At 46.3% G+C, this 20,071-nt stretch overlaps 1 protein-coding gene across 3 annotated transcripts in view; it reads left to right on the plus strand.

Annotated features, from left to right (window-relative positions):
* Positions 1-19,125, plus strand: part of GATA3 (GATA binding protein 3) — a 28,618-nt gene extending 9,493 nt beyond the window's left edge. For 2 of the 3 annotated variants that reach the window (XM_066385844.1, XM_066385843.1), the window contains exons 2-6: positions 147-767; positions 3,093-3,629; positions 8,582-8,727; positions 13,104-13,229; positions 17,018-19,125. In XM_066385844.1, coding sequence (XP_066241941.1) covers positions 527-767; positions 3,093-3,629; positions 8,582-8,727; positions 13,104-13,229; positions 17,018-17,302 — 1,335 coding nt within the window. In that variant the 5' untranslated portion in view covers positions 147-526 and the 3' untranslated portion in view covers positions 17,303-19,125. The remainder of the gene's footprint in view (positions 1-146; positions 768-3,092; positions 3,630-8,581; positions 8,728-13,103; positions 13,230-17,017) is intronic. The other variant, XM_066385845.1, reaches the window with a different exon arrangement.
* Positions 19,126-20,071: the final 946 nt, after the last annotated feature.

The raw sequence follows: 20,071 nt of genomic DNA on the forward strand, positions 1-20,071 counted from the left end.
TCCGAGCTCTGGAGGAGGCGCGCGCGCGTGTGTGTGCGTGTCCGGGGGCGCGGGGCGGCAGCTCGAGGGCAGGTGGTGCCACTTCATAAACTCCGGTGCCAGAGTACTTAGGAGCTCATCCAGGTCTCCCCATCTTTCCTTTGCAGGTGACTTGAGAAGGGTCTCAGCCTCGGAGCCGCAGCAGAAGAGACTCAACTGTAGAATTCCAGCCTCCCTCGCCCCCCTTTAATATTTGATCCCCCTTGATCCTTCCGTACTTGTTTTTTGGTATTTCTTTTTCCTTCCTATTTTCTTTGCTAAATTACCACTGAAGGATTTTATTTTGAACACCTCATTAACTCACCTTTACATCCCACTTCCCCATTTCGCTGCTGAAAACAAATCATTAAACGTCCCCCACTCCTCCGACGGCAAGCTTACCTGCGGAGCCTCGGAGCCCCCACCCCCTGACCTTCCAGCCCGACCGCCCTCCCTCTCCACGCGCGGGTTCCGGGCCCGGCGAGAGGGCGCGAGCACAGCCGGGGCCATGGAGGTGACGGCAGACCAGCCGCGCTGGGTGAGCCACCACCACCCCGCGGTCCTCAACGGGCAGCACCCGGACACGCACCACCCGGGCCTCGGCCACTCCTACATGGACCCGGCGCAGTACTCCCTTCCCGAGGAGGTGGATGTACTTTTTAACATCGACGGTCAAGGCAACCACGTCCCGTCGTACTACGGAAACTCGGTGAGGGCCACAGTGCAGAGGTACCCTCCGACCCACCACGGTGAGTCCACTCCGGGCGCAGAATCCCCGCGCGGCCGCTCCTGCTGTCCCAGGTCGGGGAGGCCGGGAGGGACCAGGGATGGGGAGACACCGCCCAAACCCCCAAGCGCCGTTAGTGCTTCATTAAAAAAAAAACAAAAAAAACACAACAAACTGTGGCCCGGAAATGGGCGAGGAAGCCGTCTCTCTAGTCAGAAAGTGTTTTTCACAACAGTCTCAGAGGCGCCTCTCCGCGGCTGGAGTCCCCGGGGCCTGGCGCTCACCTGGCGCGCGCGCGGGGCTGGAGTTCTGCTTCCCGCGCGGCCGCAGGTCCGGGGCCTCCGAGGGCCCAGACGCCGGGAGCGAGGCTCGGCCTCCGCGGCCCCGGCTGCCCCGGCCGACAGCCGGCCCGGCCCCGGCCCCGGGCCCGGCCTAGCCAGGCTCAGACTCGGCTCTTCCAGAGGGCTTCCCTTCTCCAGTTATCTCGTAGTTCATTCTGCTAGCGAGCACGTTTCCAGAAAGGCCCGAGAGCTGTCTTTCTTCACAACCCTGATTCTGATCTTTCCCCAAATCTAGTGCATTAAGTTTCTAGGCAGGTCTACTACCTCTGGGCTTGGAGGGATGGAATTCTGGTCCTTGAAGGCGTTTTGGTGGAAAGACTACTGTTAGAGCGAGATGTTTGAGATTTCCTAGATTCCCGGCTGCACAGAATTTTCCTGCGGCTTTGCTTTTAGGTTGCTCATTGCGTACTCTCTCCTCCGGCCTACAACAGTCTATTAGGCTACCAAAGAAGGTGAAAGATCCACCAGGGTTTCTTAAAATTTTTACGGAGGAACTATTACAGTGGCCTTTCCCTTTTTTTTTCTTTCTCTTTCACCTTGAGAAGTTCCGGAGTTCTGAAACGTTAAAGAGAAACCCAGCCTTGTGTAGTTGGGGTGGGGGAAAACTAGCGCTTCCCAGTTGCACGGGTGCTTTTAAAGAAGAAATAGCAGCGAAGTTTCACGTGGAGAAAATGCGAGGCTCTCTCACTGCCCCCCCCCCCCCCCCCCCCGACCAACCGAGGTCTGCCCTGGTCCCCTATTTAGAGCCAAGGTTGGCTCCTATGACAGAGCCCCTCCTGCAGCAGGCGTCCTCTGCCCTTCTGTCACCAGGTTTAAACAATTGTTTCTGCGGACGGGCGCTCTTTGCCCTTGTTCTGTGCATATCAGCAGTTAAGTGGAAATGCCTGAATGCAGACTTAATATTATTTACTGTACTACTTCCTGCATAATCTGAATCTTGACCCTTGGTGTTCAAAGGACTCTCCTTCCCCTCCTCTCTCCTCCCCTTCCTCTCAAGATTTTAGTTTCAGTATTGTTCTTAATGGTTAAAATAGAACGTCAAACACTGAGACAGGTACTGGATTAAAAGACCAATGTGTGTGGATATGAAGTTGCAGTTTAAATTAGCCCCTCTCAGAGTGTATAGACTTCTCTGGGTTATGACTACCTTCCTGCGTATGAGTGAAACACACATGAACTGGAATTTTGTGTGTCAGGGGCTTAGGTGAAAATTCATGTATCACACTGGTAGAATCACAACTTCAACGTGTCTGAGGCTTAAAACTGATTTTCTTCTGTAGGATTTGGGAGGGTGAGAAAGGCGTCCCAGAGTACTGCCTTGAAAACTTTCTCTAACAGTCTGAGCGATTATAGTTCCCCTGCAAATCCCATTTCAGGCCTTGCCAATTATGAGCAAGCACTGACATTACTTCCAAATAACCCTACAAAGCCCTCTCTCTCCTCTTCCCAGTCCTTTCCTTCCTGCCCTGGGCACCCAGAGCTGGGCACTGCTGCTGGCCTCTCTCCAGGCCGGTGGATTTTCCTGGTGTTGAGTGCTGTTTGGCCAGGCTAACCCCTTCAGGCCTCATCACTCACTGCAGACTCTTATCCGGCTGGCTGGGATTAGGTCTAGGATGGGGGACCCCAGTCATTGAAAGAAACCAATAAATCAAGTCAGGGTCTAGAGAGGGACCTCAGGGGATGTGATTTAGAAAGTGTATCTGGAGAGGCCAGTGAGCCAAGGTTCCCTTCTTCACTCCATTGTAGCACCTCCTGGGTGTCAGACACAGGCCCTTCATTCTGAGAGCTTTGATGGGACATCTGTGTGGGAGAGAGGGGTGAACTGTGTGCTGGCCAAGGTATTCGTGGCACCGTCTGGATTAGGGACAGTGGGCCTGCACCCAGGTTCCATCTGTGTCTGGAATTTTCCTGACAGGGAGGGTGGGGTGGACAGGAGAATCCCCAAGTGGTCTGAAGGCCTTGGGGCTGCTCTCACCAACCTTTCTGTCTCTTTTCCTTTTCCATAGGGAGCCAGGTGTGCCGCCCACCGCTGCTGCATGGATCCCTGCCCTGGTTGGATGGGGGCAAAGCCCTGGGCAGCCACCACACTGCCTCACCCTGGAACCTCAGTCCCTTCTCCAAGACGTCCATTCACCATGGCTCCCCCGGGCCCCTCTCTGTCTACCCCCCAGCCTCGTCCTCCTCCCTGTCGGCGGGCCACTCCAGCCCGCACCTCTTCACCTTCCCACCCACCCCGCCGAAGGACGTCTCCCCAGACCCGTCCCTTTCCACGCCAGGCTCGGCAGGCTCTGGCCGTCAGGATGAGAAGGAGTGTATCAAGTACCAGGTGCCGCTGCCCGACAGCATGAAGCTCGAGTCGTCGCACTCACGGGGCAGCATGACCACGCTGGGAGGGGCAGCGACCTCAGCGCACCACCCCATCACCACCTACCCACCCTACGTCCCCGAATACAGCTCTGGACTCTTCCCCCCCAGCAGCCTTCTGGGTGGCTCTCCCACTGGCTTTGGGTGCAAGTCGAGGCCCAAGGCGCGATCCAGCACAGGTAGGCACCTGCTCTCCCTCTGGGCCCCTTCTCCTTAGCCTCTTCCTTCTTCTAAACCCAGGGTTGGGAGAGGACAGCCCAGGCTGGCCCTGCTGGGTGCTGCTCTAGGCTCCTCTGAGATTTGATTTTTTCCCATTCTAAGAGCTGCAAAGAATGAAGTGTATCCCCTCTCATTCCAGTCTTCAGAGCAGAGGGGCAGTGAGATCTAATTTAACCCCCCAAGGAGCTGAGGACAAACATAAACACATACCCTCTCCTGCCTGCTGGGGGGCTTCTGGGTTCTGCCAGTAACCTTAAGTCAGTTTCCAAAACCAAATGGAAGGCGAGGGAATAACTCTTCTGTGTTTAATGCTAAAACGAAACCTCCTGAAACCTAAACAAACACGGGTCCCTCCTCTGACCCTTCCTGGCCTCTGAGTTCTTTTGACTGTTCCTCTCTGCCCAGCTCAAACGGGGTCATTCAGTCAACAGAGGACAGCCTTTTATACAGACATGTATAAATAAAGAGTGTATATATTTTTTGCAGCGGGCTTGACCCTGCAAAAGCGCTCACATATTCTTTGCGTGGAAAAGGGGGCTCTCATGGTAACTTCTGGAAAAGCAAGGCAGGCTCTGCCCCAGGGAACCAGCCGCATGTAAATCAAAAGTAGACAGGGCCAGTTACCTATAGTCCGGGCAGGGGCAGGAACGTGTCTCAGGACATAGTCCTGGATTGATCTGAAGCCAGAAAAGGTAGGAAGGACTGCAAAAGGTCCCCAGGTATGTGTCTGTGCTTCCCCTGCTCAAACTTTCTACAAAAAGCACACCCTATTATTTACAAATATAACAGCGCACTGCCCATTTATTTATTCCCTTGGTGTAGATACTGCATTAACGCCCTCCTCCCCCCACAGCAAAATACTTTTTCTTTAAAAATGAAAATAATCCACCACCAGTTTTGTTTCTAATTGAAACAGTTGAATCAGAAAGCTCGGGCTCTTTGAGATGAGATTTAGTTACATTTTTAGAGATGATTTTGTGACGACTGCTGTGTCTCCTTGGGTGGGTGTGTTCATAACAGGGTGGGTGACTCTGTCCTAGTCCATCCCAACTGCCTCTCCTCTGTCCTCTATCAGTGGAGTTTCCTTATACAAAGAAGTGGTAAGAACCACTTGTATTTTATGGGTGAGATGAGCAGACTTGAAACAGAACTGGCAAAACCCCGGTTTAGAAAACTTGTGAGGGAGGGCTCTGGGCACCCAGTGACCATGAGATCAGTTTTCAGGGTTTTTTTTTACGGGGTGACATTCACTCCGACTGCCTGGGCAGGACTGTCTCTATTTAGTTGATATGTTTTAGCTAATCCAATTATTTTCAGACTGCTGCACGCGACAGTTGCATTGTTTATCCCGCGCCAGGAACTTTAATAGAGTCCGGATGCGGTTAGGCTGACAGAAAAACTCAGACCTGCATGTTCAGTACATGAAAGTCGGCAGAGGGAGAGGGAGGTAGGCTGCTGGTGGAGTCAGAGAGAAAGCAAGAGGGAGAGCGAGCTGGAGAGGGGCCTGCTCCCTGTTCAGGGCTGGGCTTGGCGGGAGTGGAGGGTTCGAGAGACATGGGGCACAGCTTTCTGCAGAACACCCAGGGTTAGCTCAAGGCTTGAGGGCTGACTGCAAAGAGAACAGACCTGTGCATTTTGAGGTAGTGATGGGATTTTGTTTTTTAAGTTCTCTTTTCTGGCAGGGCAAAAAGTTTTGCGGGAAGATCGTGGTATCTGAGGCTGGTGCAGTGGTTAGTGTATGGGGGAGGGGACAAAATGTCTTTTCCTAAAGCCTCGGATTTGTCTGCCCTCATTTGTATGTTTGATTTCCCCTGGGTTGTGTACACCTTATGCCCTTGGTTTAGGCTTTTCCTTTCTGTCAGACTCTGAACGTAAACATTTGGCATTTTCTAAACCAGAATTAGGGGTACCTATATATCTCCCCTTTTTTGGTGGGGGAGAGATGAGGAGATGATTTAAATTTGGCTTCTTACTTCCTCCTCTCATTCCTTTCCCACAAACAGCCGAGGCTAGCCTAGCGCACCTGGGCAGCCGGGGGCTGGGACTTCTGGGAGTGTGGGAGAGGGGAGAGGAAGCTTCTAGACGCCTTCTGTGTAAAGAGGATGGAAGTGGTGGGAATTCTTGAGGAGGGGATTCTCTTGGTTTTAGTGGTTGCTTGCTTATTTATTTATTTATTTATTTATTTATTTATTTATTTATTTATTTTTACCTCTTTTGCGCTTGCCAGAGGAGGCAAGAGAAGAGAGGGTTGTCGCAAACGGTTGAAGCTGTGGTTAGGGCACCTATTGCTTTTCTAAGAGGGCTGGTGCTAGGAATCTATCTTTGCAAACAAAAGACAAAGCCTTTTTGCAAATAGCCACTTCTTAGCTCCCCACCTCCTGTGGGCACTGATCTCACTCTGCCTTCCTCTTCCCAGCCTCCTAGCCCTGCTCCCAAGCCCTGCCCTTCAGCCTGGTTTCAGGATTGCATTTGGAGGTGAACGGGTGTTTGAAAATGGCTGTTGAATGTCAAGAGGCCGCACAGCTTTGTGGTTCTTGTCACCTAAGAGGTGTCTGTGTGTCTGCTCACACCAGGCAGTGAGCGAGGAGAGGGAGAGAAAGCAGGAGACCGTCAGGGCCTCCAGTAGGAAAATTGGCTGTATGCTCAAGTCACTGACTAGAGGCAACAAGGAGAAAAGAAAAAAATAAGTAAAACCCACACAAGGCCATCTCAAACTTGCGGAGTGAATCAAGATAGCAAAATGCTCTACTGAGCAGAGCCTTGCTGAGGAGGCAACCGTTGCTAGCTCTTAAGGTCCCTCTCAAAAGGAAGCTCTCATCCTCCCCACTTTCTGACAAAGGAAAGGAAATTAGACTAATCTCATCTGGCTGGGAGATCCCCCAGCCCTGGGTGCTTAGGAGCAGAGCAACGAGCCCTGAGCCGCTGCTGTTGGGGTGAGCAGGGAGCCAGAGAAACCTTGTACCAGCTCTGCCAGTACCCAAGTAAGAAAGAGTCAGAATGGCTGGGAAGCTGAGAGGCCTGGGTCTTGGCAGGGTGGGGAGTGGGCAGCCCCAGCCAGGCCAGGCTAACAGCCCTGTCCCCAGAAGGGGCTGCCCAGTGCCTACTGGGGGCATGAAGCCTGCAGGACTTGCCTGCCTCCTGGCTCTGGCAGCCCCTGGCACCTCCTCCTCCACCACACGCCCCTTCCTTCTTCCTCCATGCCTCCCCCACATCCACTGGCCACAGCCCGTGGGCTTGGATCCCAGTGTAAGGTGTCTGGATGCATTTCTGGCCAAAGTCTGTTTTTGAGGACTGATGGAAGCTTTTGGGTCCTTAGAAAGTGCTCCTGGCACACCAGACCATGTTTTTATAAATAATCACAGGGGTTTTGGGGAAGAGCTCTGTACCCTGGGTTAAGGACCTTGTTTTCAATTTGGAGCAAAAGAAATAATGATAAAATTTCTCTTAACTTATTATTATTTGAAAAGGAAAGTGAACAAAAACAGCTCAATACTGCGTGGACTCCGAAGTGAGAGGCAAAACCCTCTTCCATTTCTAAAAGTTCTTTTCCTTCTCCAAATTTCCCCATGGAGAAAAGCATAGGTCACAGGTGTAAGTCCTCCACTTCCCTCACACTTGGGCTGGGGCCTGCCAGAGACAGAACAGGCCCCAGCCCCCGGGCTGGCCTTGCTCTGTGAGGAGTCAAGATTCCCTCAGTGTCCTACTAGGTTTTCTGCTCCCGGCCCAGCCCTGTCCTCCTGGTCAATTCCAGCTAGCTAATTAATCTCTTAAAACAGTTTTGAGAGGGTCCTCTTTCTCTCCTACCATCTCCCCCAGGCCTCCCTTTTAGCACCCCAAAGAGAGCAAAGCCGTGTCCTCACTCTGGCCTCCTCTAGGGATGCCCAGTTGGTGGAGCCACCGGCTCTTGTAGGGTTGGGACCTGGCCCCACGGGATGGAGGGAGACTTCCTTGGGGGGTCCCATCTCAGGGCAGGCAAGTGGGGAGAATAGCCTTCAACAGGGGGACAGGTTCACCCAGAAAGAGCTGTCTTCCTGCAGAAGTGAACACTGCCTGAACCTGGCTGGGCTGGTTCTTGTTTATTTTGTTTGTTTGTTTTTTGGAGAAAGAGCAACTGCAGGCAGGCCTTGGCTAATGAGCTGACCAAGACCTCCCCAGCCTTCCTTCACTGACTTTGCTCCTAATCGTCTGCCCCTCTGAATCCACTTTTCTGTCACACCCGCTTTCCATCTCTTGGTTCCTTGCCTAATGATGGCATCTCAGCCCCAGTCACAATGGCTAGGAAACTGTGGACAACCCTGGCCTTTTCTAGAGGAAAAAGAGATGGGGAGATGAGTGGACTCCACTGGGTCTTCATCCATTACTTGCCAGCAAGAGACATTTACAGGTTTACTGGAAGTAAAATCTAAAGCCCTTGCCAGTAAAATCAATCAGCCAGTTGATCAATCTATTTATCTGTTTATCTGTCTTGCCATTGATTCATCTTTCCTTTCTCCCTATCCTAATCTTTATTATTTAATCAATCTGTATAGACAGACCTAGTGAAGAGAATGGGTCACCTTTGTTTTCCTTTGAAGGAAATGAATGGAAAGTTTTCCTTTGTGTGTCTGGGGCTCAGAATTTTCTCAGAAACGATTTCAAGTTGAAATTTATCTTAATTTTCAGCGTTGGGCAGGCTGCAGTTTACTCATGGGCCACATCTGTGTGTACGGGTGAGGCTTTGCACTGGCCAGCCAATAACTTTCAGCTTGGCAGCCACCCTCAAGGGAAACGGGGGAGGGAAAGTTTCCCAAAGGTGGAAAAAGAGAGAAAAAAAGAGTTCTTCATTTGGCCGTCATTCTGTAATTCTGTACATTGTCAGCTTCTCTGTGTTTTATTCTGTCCATAAGTGACTTATATGTGATATTGTTTCTAGAAGGCAGGGAGTGTGTGAACTGCGGGGCGACCTCTACCCCACTGTGGCGACGAGATGGCACCGGGCACTACCTGTGCAATGCCTGTGGGCTCTACCACAAGATGAATGGACAGAACCGACCCCTTATTAAGCCCAAGCGAAGGCTGGTGAGTTGTTTTTGGGAAGCGCTGATCTAACACTAACCATTGGTGTTTTTTAATTCCTTTCTCCGGGAAGGAGAGCATTCTCAGGAAATCGGCAGGACAGCTCAAAATCATGTCACTTGCTTGGGATAGCATTCCCGCGCCCCCTTTTCTTTCTTCAAATTAAATATACAGGAAAGTTCTCCTCCCCTCTTCATGTTTCTTAAGTCATTTACCAAATCTTTAAGGTGTTGACTTCTTGATTATCAAATCTGAAATGTATTTGCTACTGGAAGGAGTGTTTTAACAGGACCAGGACCACTGATTTAAGATGCATAGATAATCACTGTTTGACAGAGAAACTTAGTATGAGAATGGAATGTCCCAGATACCTCCCAGAACTTGGTCCTGAAATGGTAGAAGTGGGCTCCTGGGAACTGGTCACAGCTTCAGTGCTGGGTGAGTCTCGTGTGCCAATGATTTAAGACTGATAGGGCCAGTTAACAGGATTTCACAAGCTGCAGACATTGAGCCCAGTGGAGTTTTTTTTATCTTAGGAAGTAAGGACTTTCCACAGGTAATTCCTATGAGAAAAATTGTATGATTTCTGGCTTGTCTCTTGGTGTCACCCAGCATTTTGTCTTAGAAGTATGATTGCTCTTTGAAGTATGATTGCTGGGGTGCTAGTTTTTCTCCCCATCTTTTTTCCTTCTTAAACTTTTGGATCCTTAAAAATACTTGAGAAAATCTAGCATTGTTAAGCATTTATTAGGAAAACTAGCAGAAATTCATTTGTCAACTTACGTTCGGAACGTCAGGGAGCTTGACTAGCAAGTGCGTGTAACAGACGAAGAAAGGCAGGCTTGACAGGTGAGTCCTCTAACCACAGTCAGGGATCGAAATGCTCTTTGTGGTGATGACATTCACCATGTAGAGAGGGGATGAGGGGACTTTCCCCTTGCAGATTAATGGGTGAAGGAGCATCCGACAGCCCCGGCCAGATGGCTCAGTTGGTTAGAGCATCCCAAAATGAAGAGGTTGCAGGTTTGATCCTGGACAGGGCACACATACAGGAACAGATCAGTGTTCTTATGTCACTCCCTCCCTTCCTCTCTCTGAAGACAAAAAAAAATTAAATTAAAAAAAAAGTGTCATAAAAAAAAGCATCCATCAAATTTTAAGGGGGAAAAAATCCAAGTCCTTTCTATTCTTTTAAAAGAATTATGTGTCTTCCCCATCCGACTCTAATGCAATTCAACACCTTTCACATCCTCTTCAGAATAGGGAGGAACTTTCTAAGGATGGAGGTGCCCACATGACTAGTTTTTAGCAATCCTTGGTCTCTAGGCTTTAGTCTTTCTGATATTTGCCCCTTTCCCAACCCACACAACCTCCCAGTACCCATGCACTTTGGCATTTTCCCCCCTTTCTCTCGTGTGCAAAGCTAACTTCCTAGGAAAAAGCTGCCGGATATCTGAGCAGTGGAGATAACTCATAAACAACAACTCAGCTTCCCTAACTTAAACATCAAGATGTTTGAACGGATCAGAACAAGATGTGTTTGGAAAAAAAAAATGGCTGGAGGTGTTAGCACAGAATGAATATGATCACACCGCAAAAGAATGCTCTGAATCACTCAAAACCTAGCCTTCTTTAAAAAAAAGAAAGAAAGAAAGAGAGTAAGAAAGAAAAGAAAACCCAACAACAAAAAGATTCTTTTTAAAAATAAGTCATGGTGCTGTTATAATTGGGCTTTTTTTTTTAAAGGTAAAAGTAAAGGAAAAAGAGGAAATAAAGTCTCAGACTATGGGCTGATTGATGAGCAAGAGTGCATTTGACATTTTCTTGGGGTTTCTTCTGTCTGGGCAGATTGCATAGGAGGCTCTACTTGCATTTTATATAACTTTGTCTTCATTCACCTTTCATAAGCAATCTCTAGACTCTGAGTAATAATTACTTTTAATTCTCGAGCTCATTGGCTGTCACATTTTCAGCTGTTTTTTCTGTCTTACTCATCTGTTCTGGGTGGTTTTATATTTTCAGTTCCGTAGAATTCACATGCTCTGTCCTGAGAGACACTTGGAGCAGATTCAGAATTTTTTTTAGCCCTTTGCATTTGACTTCTGAATACCTGGAACCTTTCTTTTTTTCCTTTCCTATATTTCCTGTCTCTCTATCCCAGCTTTGTCTCTCCACTTTGTTGTTTTCATTTTTGCACATTTGCAGATTCACTGAGGACCACCCAGCCCACCATGTAGCTAGCTTCCCCATCAGATGCATATCTGACACTGAGTAAACTCACACAGGAAATAGGAGAAATGACTGAAGGGAAGAGCTGTAGATTTTTTTTTTCAGTGTCTCCAGGATTTTTGTAGGTCTAACCACCAGATGATTAGCTTGCTTTATTAATGTATTTTGTCTCCTGCTAGTGAACTAAATAGTGCGGCTTTGAGAAGTTCTGTATAAATTCGTGTAAAATTTGTAGATGGGAGACGTATTCTGAGTCTGCTCCTATTTATGAAACTGTCAATATATTGCGAAAGATGTACCATGGACCTTGACATTCGGAGCTCTAATTTTTTTATCAGTTGGCTTGATGTGCTCGTGTGATATATTCTAAGTTGCTGGGCTAGGAAATCCGGTGTCTAAGTAGATGTTAGTCTACTACATCTGAGTATTTCTTTTAAAGGAAAGAAAAAGCACAGGAAGATAATAATAATTACATAATAACATAATTGTCAAAGTCATTAAGCACTGATTTAAGGCATTGTTTTCTTCCTGAGAGTACAGTTATTTAAGTCTTAAATTATCACATTTCATACAGGTAGGTGAAGTTAGAGGCAGTGCTCTTGAATTCTTTTTTCGATTATGATAGATAAGGGCTGTTTTTTAATTTCCACTTCCTTAAAATGCAGAAAATAATGAATTTCTACTCCTACTACTACAAAAAAAAAACTACACACACACACACACACATATGAGAGAGAGAAAGAGAGGGGGGGGGCTCTACTAATTAAGCCCTTAGGATGGAGGAGCATATCTGTGGAAAAATTTGGTGGCTTTGAAAGGAATCAGTCTAGTTAATTCAGAATTGCCAGTGGGTTTTCCATACCTGGCAGCTTTGGATCTTTGGCCCAACTTTTTGCTTGATAAAATATCGATGGAAAAGTGCACCACAATTTCTGTCCTTTTTGTCCCATACTTAAAAAAAAACATGCCAGAATTGTTTTGATCCAGCTAGCTGAATTCATTCTCTTCCTCTTGCTGTTGGTAATATTTCTGAGTTCAGGGGCAAGAATAATTTTGTAGTTAAAATGTTCTTTTTATGTTGTGGGGGACAAGGCTGAGGAGTTGAGAAAGGTGGGTGTTGGAAGTGACCCAACTCTATTTTTTTTAAAAAGTCTTTGAGTTTAATTTTTTTTTATAAATGTGTGTAAAAAAAAAAGTGAAAGACAAATTTCACTTTTAACAGAAATGAAGGCCTTGGCACAATCCAATAATTAAAATTCAAGTTGAGGCTGCCATTTGATTTGTAATTATTGTACTCTGTGAACAGCGAGTAGGAGATGCCTAATTTCCAGAAGGTGGCATGGGGTGAGAGCAGGAAGGGGAGCATATTTCTGTTGAAGACAAAAAGCCCCTCTTTTTATATTTTGTCTCATTAACTAAAAACCACCTAAAAAGAATAAGGATGGCTGTCACCATGAATGAAAAGTCTGAAGGAGACCAAGGCTGAAAGCACGGGCTGTGTAAATTGAGAACTGCTGCAGATGTGCTGAGGTCTTGTTCCCTTGGGCTGTCCTGCTTGGTGCTTCCTAAACCATCCATCCTGTGAGTGCAGCCTCACACATGCGCAGACATTCATTCTGTTAGCACTCTGTTACCTTTATAAGCCAGCATTTTTGATGATTTTGGGATTGCTCTCACTTTGCTCTCAGCCATACTGATGGCCAGGAACCTCACTGAGAAGTGATATTTGAGCAGTTGCACTTGAAAAAGAATTCTTGTGGGCCCGGCGAATGAGTCTACTGGAAGCCTGGTATTCAAACTAGTCTGATTGATTCAAAATTGCCATCCATAAAAATTAAACATCTGGTAGGCTTTGCAGGATGGGGAAAAATGAACTCAGAAGATGGTATTGAATTTTGGATCATCCCGAATTCTACATAGGAGAACCGTGGGCTAAATTCTGACCACAGACTATAGGTTGACACACTCTTCTGCTGGTGGATGGGCTCTATTTTTCTTCTAGAGGCTGCTTTTGGGGATCTTCCTTACTTTCATGTGGGCCACTTGCTAGTTTTGATTTCAATGATAATTTTTTTTAAGTTTGTCTCTGTAGTTCTGAAAACGCACTTACCATTTGTTTGATTCACTCCCCCCCTCTACCCACTCCCCAGTCGGCAGCAAGAAGGGCAGGAACGTCCTGTGCGAACTGTCAAACCACCACTACCACTCTCTGGAGAAGAAACGCCAATGGGGACCCTGTCTGCAACGCCTGCGGGCTCTACTACAAGCTGCACAATGTAAGTGTCTTGGGGACCAGCCACAGGGGCCTCCCTTGCTGACGTGCTGGTGTCCAGTGTCACTCTTTCCAGGCTTCCTTATCCAGTCCATCTGCACTGTCATTCTTTGGGCCGAACAACTGGCCTCAGATCATCAGTGCAGCAGGACCCAGTGTAGGGAACTGCTCTGTACAGTATAGCCTTGCTGAGAAGTGAAGGGTTTGCAGACAGGACAACCCAGCCCCCTTAGCAGGTGCAGGGAACAGTGTGCAATGTAGCAATCCAACACAGGTGGTAGGGCCGGTCTGGGTTTTTAAGGGGAAAAAGATCTTCCCCTTGGAAATAAAAAGAGTCACCATTTCTATTTTAATGTTTCTCTGTGGTTTACATTTGGAGGGTGGGCAGAGAAAGAGATAAGTAGCTAGAATTGTAATGCATGGCACACAGATTTCTGAAGTGAAGAGGACTGAGAGTCAGGTATTGAGGGGCAAAAGTCTTGGCTTCCCCTGAGCTGTGAATGGACTATAGGAAGACATGAGAGGCAGTGTCTGAGAGGGTTCATCCGCTGGCTTGGTCCTAATCAGAGAACTGAAGAGAGCATCCCTGTCAGCTTACCCATAGCAGGGAAGAGAAACTCGGACTTTACTACTTCTGTATATCGTACTAGCAGAATGACAATTGCCAGTCCATCACCTGCATTTAGCCCTGTCATTTCTAACCTTTTAGCTTGAGGATCTCCCATATTGCAGAGTCTTTACCTTAAAATAATTTCCCCCCAACAACTCTGGTTGACAGGCCATGACAAAATGAGGCCTGAAGTTTGCCTCATTTCTAAAGACAACAGTCATTTCCCTCTCACACTCACTCTCTTCTTTGGCTCTGTCTGACGTTCCTACAATCTCTTGGCCGGTCTGACTTTGGCAAAGTCTGGGGCTGAAGGGGGAAGAGGCAGAGCTTTTAGCTCATGGCCACTCTGGCAGTCATCTCCTCTTACCCAGGAATGCCTGGGAGTTGGGCAGGAAGCATTCTGGTTAAATTTTTTGAGCCACAGGAGAACTTGTCAGTGACCCCAGCACCCTAGTCTTTTCTTACCTTTTGAGCATAAGTTGCTGAGATTCCACTTCCCTGCCTTTGGTGCCCGGGCAGGGCCAGTGCGGATGGAATGGGGTCTTCCTACAGTTGGTTCTTCTCTCTTGGACCCCTGCCCTGTGTGTATACATTTATCAGCTCTGAAACTCAAGTCCTGTTTTTTCTTGGGGGAATTTATTTGCTCACTTGCAGTGAAGATAACAGATTTGTGATTAGAATTTGGAGTATTTGGGGCAGTAGAGTTTATGAGCTACCCAGTCATCGGCACAGCCTAGAAAATTATTTTTGGGTTGTAATTTATGATTTTCAAAGAACTTTCATGTTATGTGATTACAATGGAGGCTCAAACAGTCCCTTGAGGTAGGCAGGGCAGAAGTTATTTTTATTTCTGGTTTACTTGAAGAAATTATGACTCAGAGAAGCAAGTAACTTGTTCGAGGAAACATGCTGGGAAAGTGGAAGAGGCAGGGCCGATTCCAAGTAGCAGAAGGCTTTCCTGGGAGGCCTCAGACCTGAAGGGACAAGTGGGAACTAAATGCTCTCTCGTTTTAGATTGTACCCAAGCTCAATTCAAAGCTGTGAATTGTATGTGTTTATATATTTCTTTCCTATTTCCATAGAAGTATAGGAATTATGGGAAATTAACCAGCTATAAATTTCTTTGACTCCTTAGCCATGATGAGATATAATCTCAATTGTGTCCGACTGAAAATAATATTTCTGAAGAATATGAATTTCTCATCAAATCAAAGAAAAGTGCAGGAACTCTCTTCACTGCTCATTCTCCCCCTATTCTTAATTAGCTCCTGACTTTGTGGCTGAACTCCCATGGGAGAGAAGCGTCTTTGGTTTAGTAAGAATTCGCAAAGGGAGGCTATTTATGTGTGTTTAACAATAAGAGATAATAATCTATTACGTTCTCTTCCTGTTGTATTTTGTTCTGACTACCGAGATACCTGTATATGTATGCCATAAGTTAGTCCCTTTCTGCTTATCTAGGTGTTTAGATAACTACCTATCTCAGTATCAGTGTATCTAGGTGGTGTTGGGACTAGTTATCTGGATTTGTGTGGGTATCTGTGTAACCAGATATTATATTTAGATATCTAGCTATGTGTATCTAGATACCTGGGTAAAGAACTGTGCATCTAAACATTATCTAGGGGAGGATTTGAAGTGACAGTAGATTCCTATCACCTCTGTAGCCATCACCTTTACCTTGATTATAACTTTGAAGCAGAAACCCAGAGATGTTCTTTTGGCAATGACCTTTTAGCTCTTCTGCCATCATTCATGCTACCTTCCTGGCATAGGGGGGAGTCAGGTCTCGGGTCCAGTGTGAGGTTCTGACCCCCCTCCCCATGGTGACCTCTCCCAGCTCAGCGCCAGGAAGCTGTCTTTGCTGCTCCCAGAAGCGTGGTCAGCAGCCTGTCCATCTTGACTGTTTGCATTCTTTCTTTCTTAACTGCCATGTGCTTGCTTTTGGAGTGGACAGGTAGATGCTGGAACCATGAGAACCTTCTTCTCTTTTTCCACCCTTGAGGACCCTGGAAGAAGTGGATGTTTTTAACCCCAAGGAATTAGGAATGACTGAGACCCTGATATTCCCTCCTTGAGTTGCTTTGCCATGTGTTCCTGGAAACATGGCCAGACGTGGTTTGCCACACGGGACCGGTGACTGCTATTTGCAATTAACCTGATTCTGACTCTGTGGGGAGTAGTCTCTGTGGCTTTGTAATGTCCCCTCTCTTGATTTACTCTGTCCCCCCCAAAGCAAATGTATTTTAAAAACAAAACAAGTGAGTCGTATGGAGAAGAATGAGGTGGTGTGCTATCTTGATAACTGAAGACCTGTGATCTTTCAAGTAGGTGCTTGCTTCTGTCTCTTTAGTTCATTCTTGGTCTTTGATTTTTAGGATGAGAGTACTTTTGTTCTAGGCGGTTATTAAATACTTGTTGGTTGGTGCTTTAGCTGTTTGTCTGCTTAGATGTGGATAGTCAGAATTAGGTAGAAATTACAGTTTTCAATCATTGTAGTAGCTGTGACACGACCAAGAGATGACCTTTTGGAAAGACATTGTATTAAAATATGACCCCAGAACATACCCATTCCTGGAGCAGATTTGACAGCAGCTGTCACGGGGAAAGACCCAAGGAGAGGAGAGACAGCCGAGCTGTACTTGCAGTTGGGGTGTGGGCCTGCTTTCTCAAGGCAGGTGGGCTGAAGATCGATTGCCTGGCAGGGCTTTGAAAGTCCTGACACGAATTTCAGAGGAGACAAAATGTTATTTCCCCCTTGAAGATTCCTCAGTTGCCTCCTTTCTCATATTCTAATGAAGCAGGACAAGTGATCATATTTTAGGGACATACAATCACATTGGGTGGGTCTCTAGAATATAGTCCTTGGGAACGTGGGGCTCCCCGAGGCAAATTTTCTCCTCAGTGACTCATGTGGGTGAACATAATTAATAACCTCTGCTTGGACACTGTTCCTATGATCTCTTGGTTTCCGAAACTGACAGAGGCTGACAGAGCCGCGCTGCAGACCTAGCCTGCGGGCTCTGAGTCCCCGGGAAGGAGGCAGGAGGGGAGGAGGAAGGGGCCCCTGAAAGCAGATCCCTGAGCTGGGCAGTCAGAGGAACCTGTGTTGGGGTGTGAAAGCCTGCACCACTTCAGAGCCAGCAAAAAAGTAAAAAAAAAAAAAATTGATCTTTGTTTAGATTAACAGACCCCTGACTATGAAGAAGGAAGGCATCCAGACCAGAAACCGAAAAATGTCTAGCAAATCCAAAAAGTGCAAAAAGGTACATGACACGCTGGAGGACTTCCCCAAGAGCAGCTCCTTCAACCCAGCCGCCCTCTCCAGACACATGTCCTCCCTCAGCCACATTTCACCCTTCAGCCACTCCAGCCACATGCTGACCACTCCGACGCCGATGCACCCGCCGTCCAGCCTCTCCTTCGGACCTCACCACCCTTCCAGCATGGTCACCGCCATGGGTTAGAGTCTCTGCGCGATGCTGACAGGTCTCCAGGCGAGAGGCCCACCAGCCCCTTCTACGTGCATTTTTGCAGGAGCATATCATGAAATTGAGAACTGATGGATATCTGGTTTTTGAAGGCAGAAGGCAAAATGATGTTTGCTACTTCTGCCGAGGAGCTCACTGTGGTGTCTGCATTCCCAATCACTGAATTTGGATCCCATTTGTGAATAAGCCATTCAGACTCATACTCCCTATTGAACAGGGTCTCTCTAGTGCTGTGAAAAAAAGAATGCTGAACATTGCGTATAACTTATATTGTAAGAAATACTGTACATTTGAAGAAGACTTTATTGCATCTGGGTAGCTGTAAGGAAGGCATGAAGGACGCCAAGAATTTTAAGGAAGAGGGGGGAAATCAAGTATGGAAATTAAGAAGAAACTAGGTCCGATGTCCAAATGGACAAACTGCCAGTTTTATATTTCCTTTCACTGGCCACAGGTGTTTGATGCATTTAAAAAAAAAAAGAAAAAAGAAAAAAGAACAAAAAAATTCGTAGGCAAATCATTTGTTCAAAGCTGTGGGCCTCTGCTTAGGAAGTTCTATCAGTTTGGGCAATCCGTGTTAACACTCACATTTTGCCATCGGGGGTTTCAGATAGCCTTTTTCAGGCCTACATGCTGCGTGATCAAGTCCCTGTAATTGTTGTTTGTATGTATAATTCAAAGCACCAAAATAAGAAAAGATGTAGATTTATTTCATCATATTATACAGACTGAATCGTTGTACAAATTTATTTACCGCTAGTGTTAAGATCCGCTTTTTTTTTTTGTTTAATATTTTCCTTCTTTCTCCATTTTTGGTTGAATAAACTAGATGACATTCAGTTGACTTAATAAGGTGATTGTGCTCTGGAGGGCTTCTTTTCCATTTTGTTTTTTGATATTTATTAAATAGCTTCTAAGGGTACAGCAGCATCTGTTGTTTCACTCGCTCCTCCTGCAGCCTGTGCTATGAGGGTAGCAGTGTATGAGCTACCGACCTGCATGTCAGCAACCTAGGCCGGGCAGACCTGGTCCTGGGCTCAGCCTGGCCAATTGTTAGCTCTGTTGTGTTCTGTGTTAGTGATCACTGCCTTTAATCTAATCTGTTGGAATAATAATATAAAATAATAAAAGTGAAAATATTTTAAAACAATCTGATAACATCGAATCAAAGTGGTGGCCACACTCTTCTAGAACCTGGTAGCTCTAGCTAATTTAATAAAAAGGAGTTTTAAAAGCAACAACACCCAAATATGTTAAGTTATTCAATGGGAGATAATGGAAATCCCGGAATCATCCACATTTATTCCTTTGGGAAATAAATTGGGCCTCTTTGGAGCCCTCTGTGCAGCCCGGAGGAGTTTACCTGGGGTGGGAATCACTCCTGAGGTCCCTCCGTGAGCTGCGGCTTCCTCTTCCTTGCGCACCTCCAGTAGACGATCTTCTCGCAGGAGAGATGGGAAGAGGTCCTTGCCGAGCCTTCCAGGCGGACTGCAGCGGAGGGATGGAGGGATTCCTCACGGTTCTCTGCAGACGTGAAGGAGCTGGGTTGGTTCTTCAGTTCATTTGTTTTGCTTTTCTGCTGCTGAGTTGAATAACACCACCGTGGAGGGTTTATTGGAATGTTTGCGAAACACGAAATAACCGTTTTTGTAACTTATGCTGTATAGTTCCCTTTTCCTCTGTTGACTAAATGTGTAACTATGGCACACATTTAAAAATCTCTGTTAATCACCTCTCTGCTTTCTTAGCAAATATTTTAAACTTAAAGCTAAATGTTGAAATAAAGGAGTAGAGAATCATGAGATGCACATGGAGATCTTACTGGGTCCTAATTAATCATCCGCAATCCGCGTGTTGTTTTCAGTTACCTTCAAGACACCAAAGCATAGCATCTTCTGTTGCCACCCCACACTTGAGAGAGATTATGTTATGGTTCCAAAGTCTCAGGATTCACCACCTCCCTTCCTCCTGAACAGATCTGAGTTCATTAATGCCCTTTCACATTCAGAATAGGGAGTTCAAATTCTTGACATTCTTAGAGTGGGTGGGGGTGGGGGACACATAGAAAGATGCCAAACTCAGTACTTGAGCTCCATTTGTTTTAGGTACTGTAGTGATAATGGCCTATTTGATCTTCCTCCTTCTTCAGAGAAATGTCACTTTATTATTTTTGTACATCAAGTCAACATTGTAAGGTATTTCCAGAAGATAGGAAAAATTTAAAAAGTATTTGTTAGTGATGTTTCAGTTTCTTTAGAAGGTTACCGTATTTTTTGCTCCATAAGACGCACCCGTCCATAAGACACACCTAGGGTTTTAAGGAGGAAAATAAAAGAAAATATTCTGAACCAAATGGTGTGTTAAAATATTTAATAAAATACCGTGTTTTTCGCTCCATAAGATGCACGGGCATTTTCCCCTCCACTCTTGGGGGAAAAAAAGTGCATCTTATGGAGCGAAAAATATGGTATATGTTTTCATGGTTTCAATGGTTTTGTTCTTTTTTCTTTATTAGAATAAATATAAGACACACTAAAAGAGCAATACTAGAGAGAGTATCATCCAAAAAAATATTTTTGAGTAACTTGTACCCCTAATTAATTTTTAATCTCTTTTGCCTCACTTTTGAAATAGTTACATTAGCTCATCCATAGATTACTTGAGAAATATGTGTGCAAATTTGGATTATTTCTCTAAAACATTTAAAAAGCCAATACAACAGAAAACATATACTATTTGTTCTTG

This window comes from Saccopteryx leptura, chromosome 5 (genome assembly GCF_036850995.1).
Source record: "Saccopteryx leptura isolate mSacLep1 chromosome 5, mSacLep1_pri_phased_curated, whole genome shotgun sequence".
Lineage (NCBI taxonomy): Eukaryota > Metazoa > Chordata > Mammalia > Chiroptera > Emballonuridae > Saccopteryx > Saccopteryx leptura.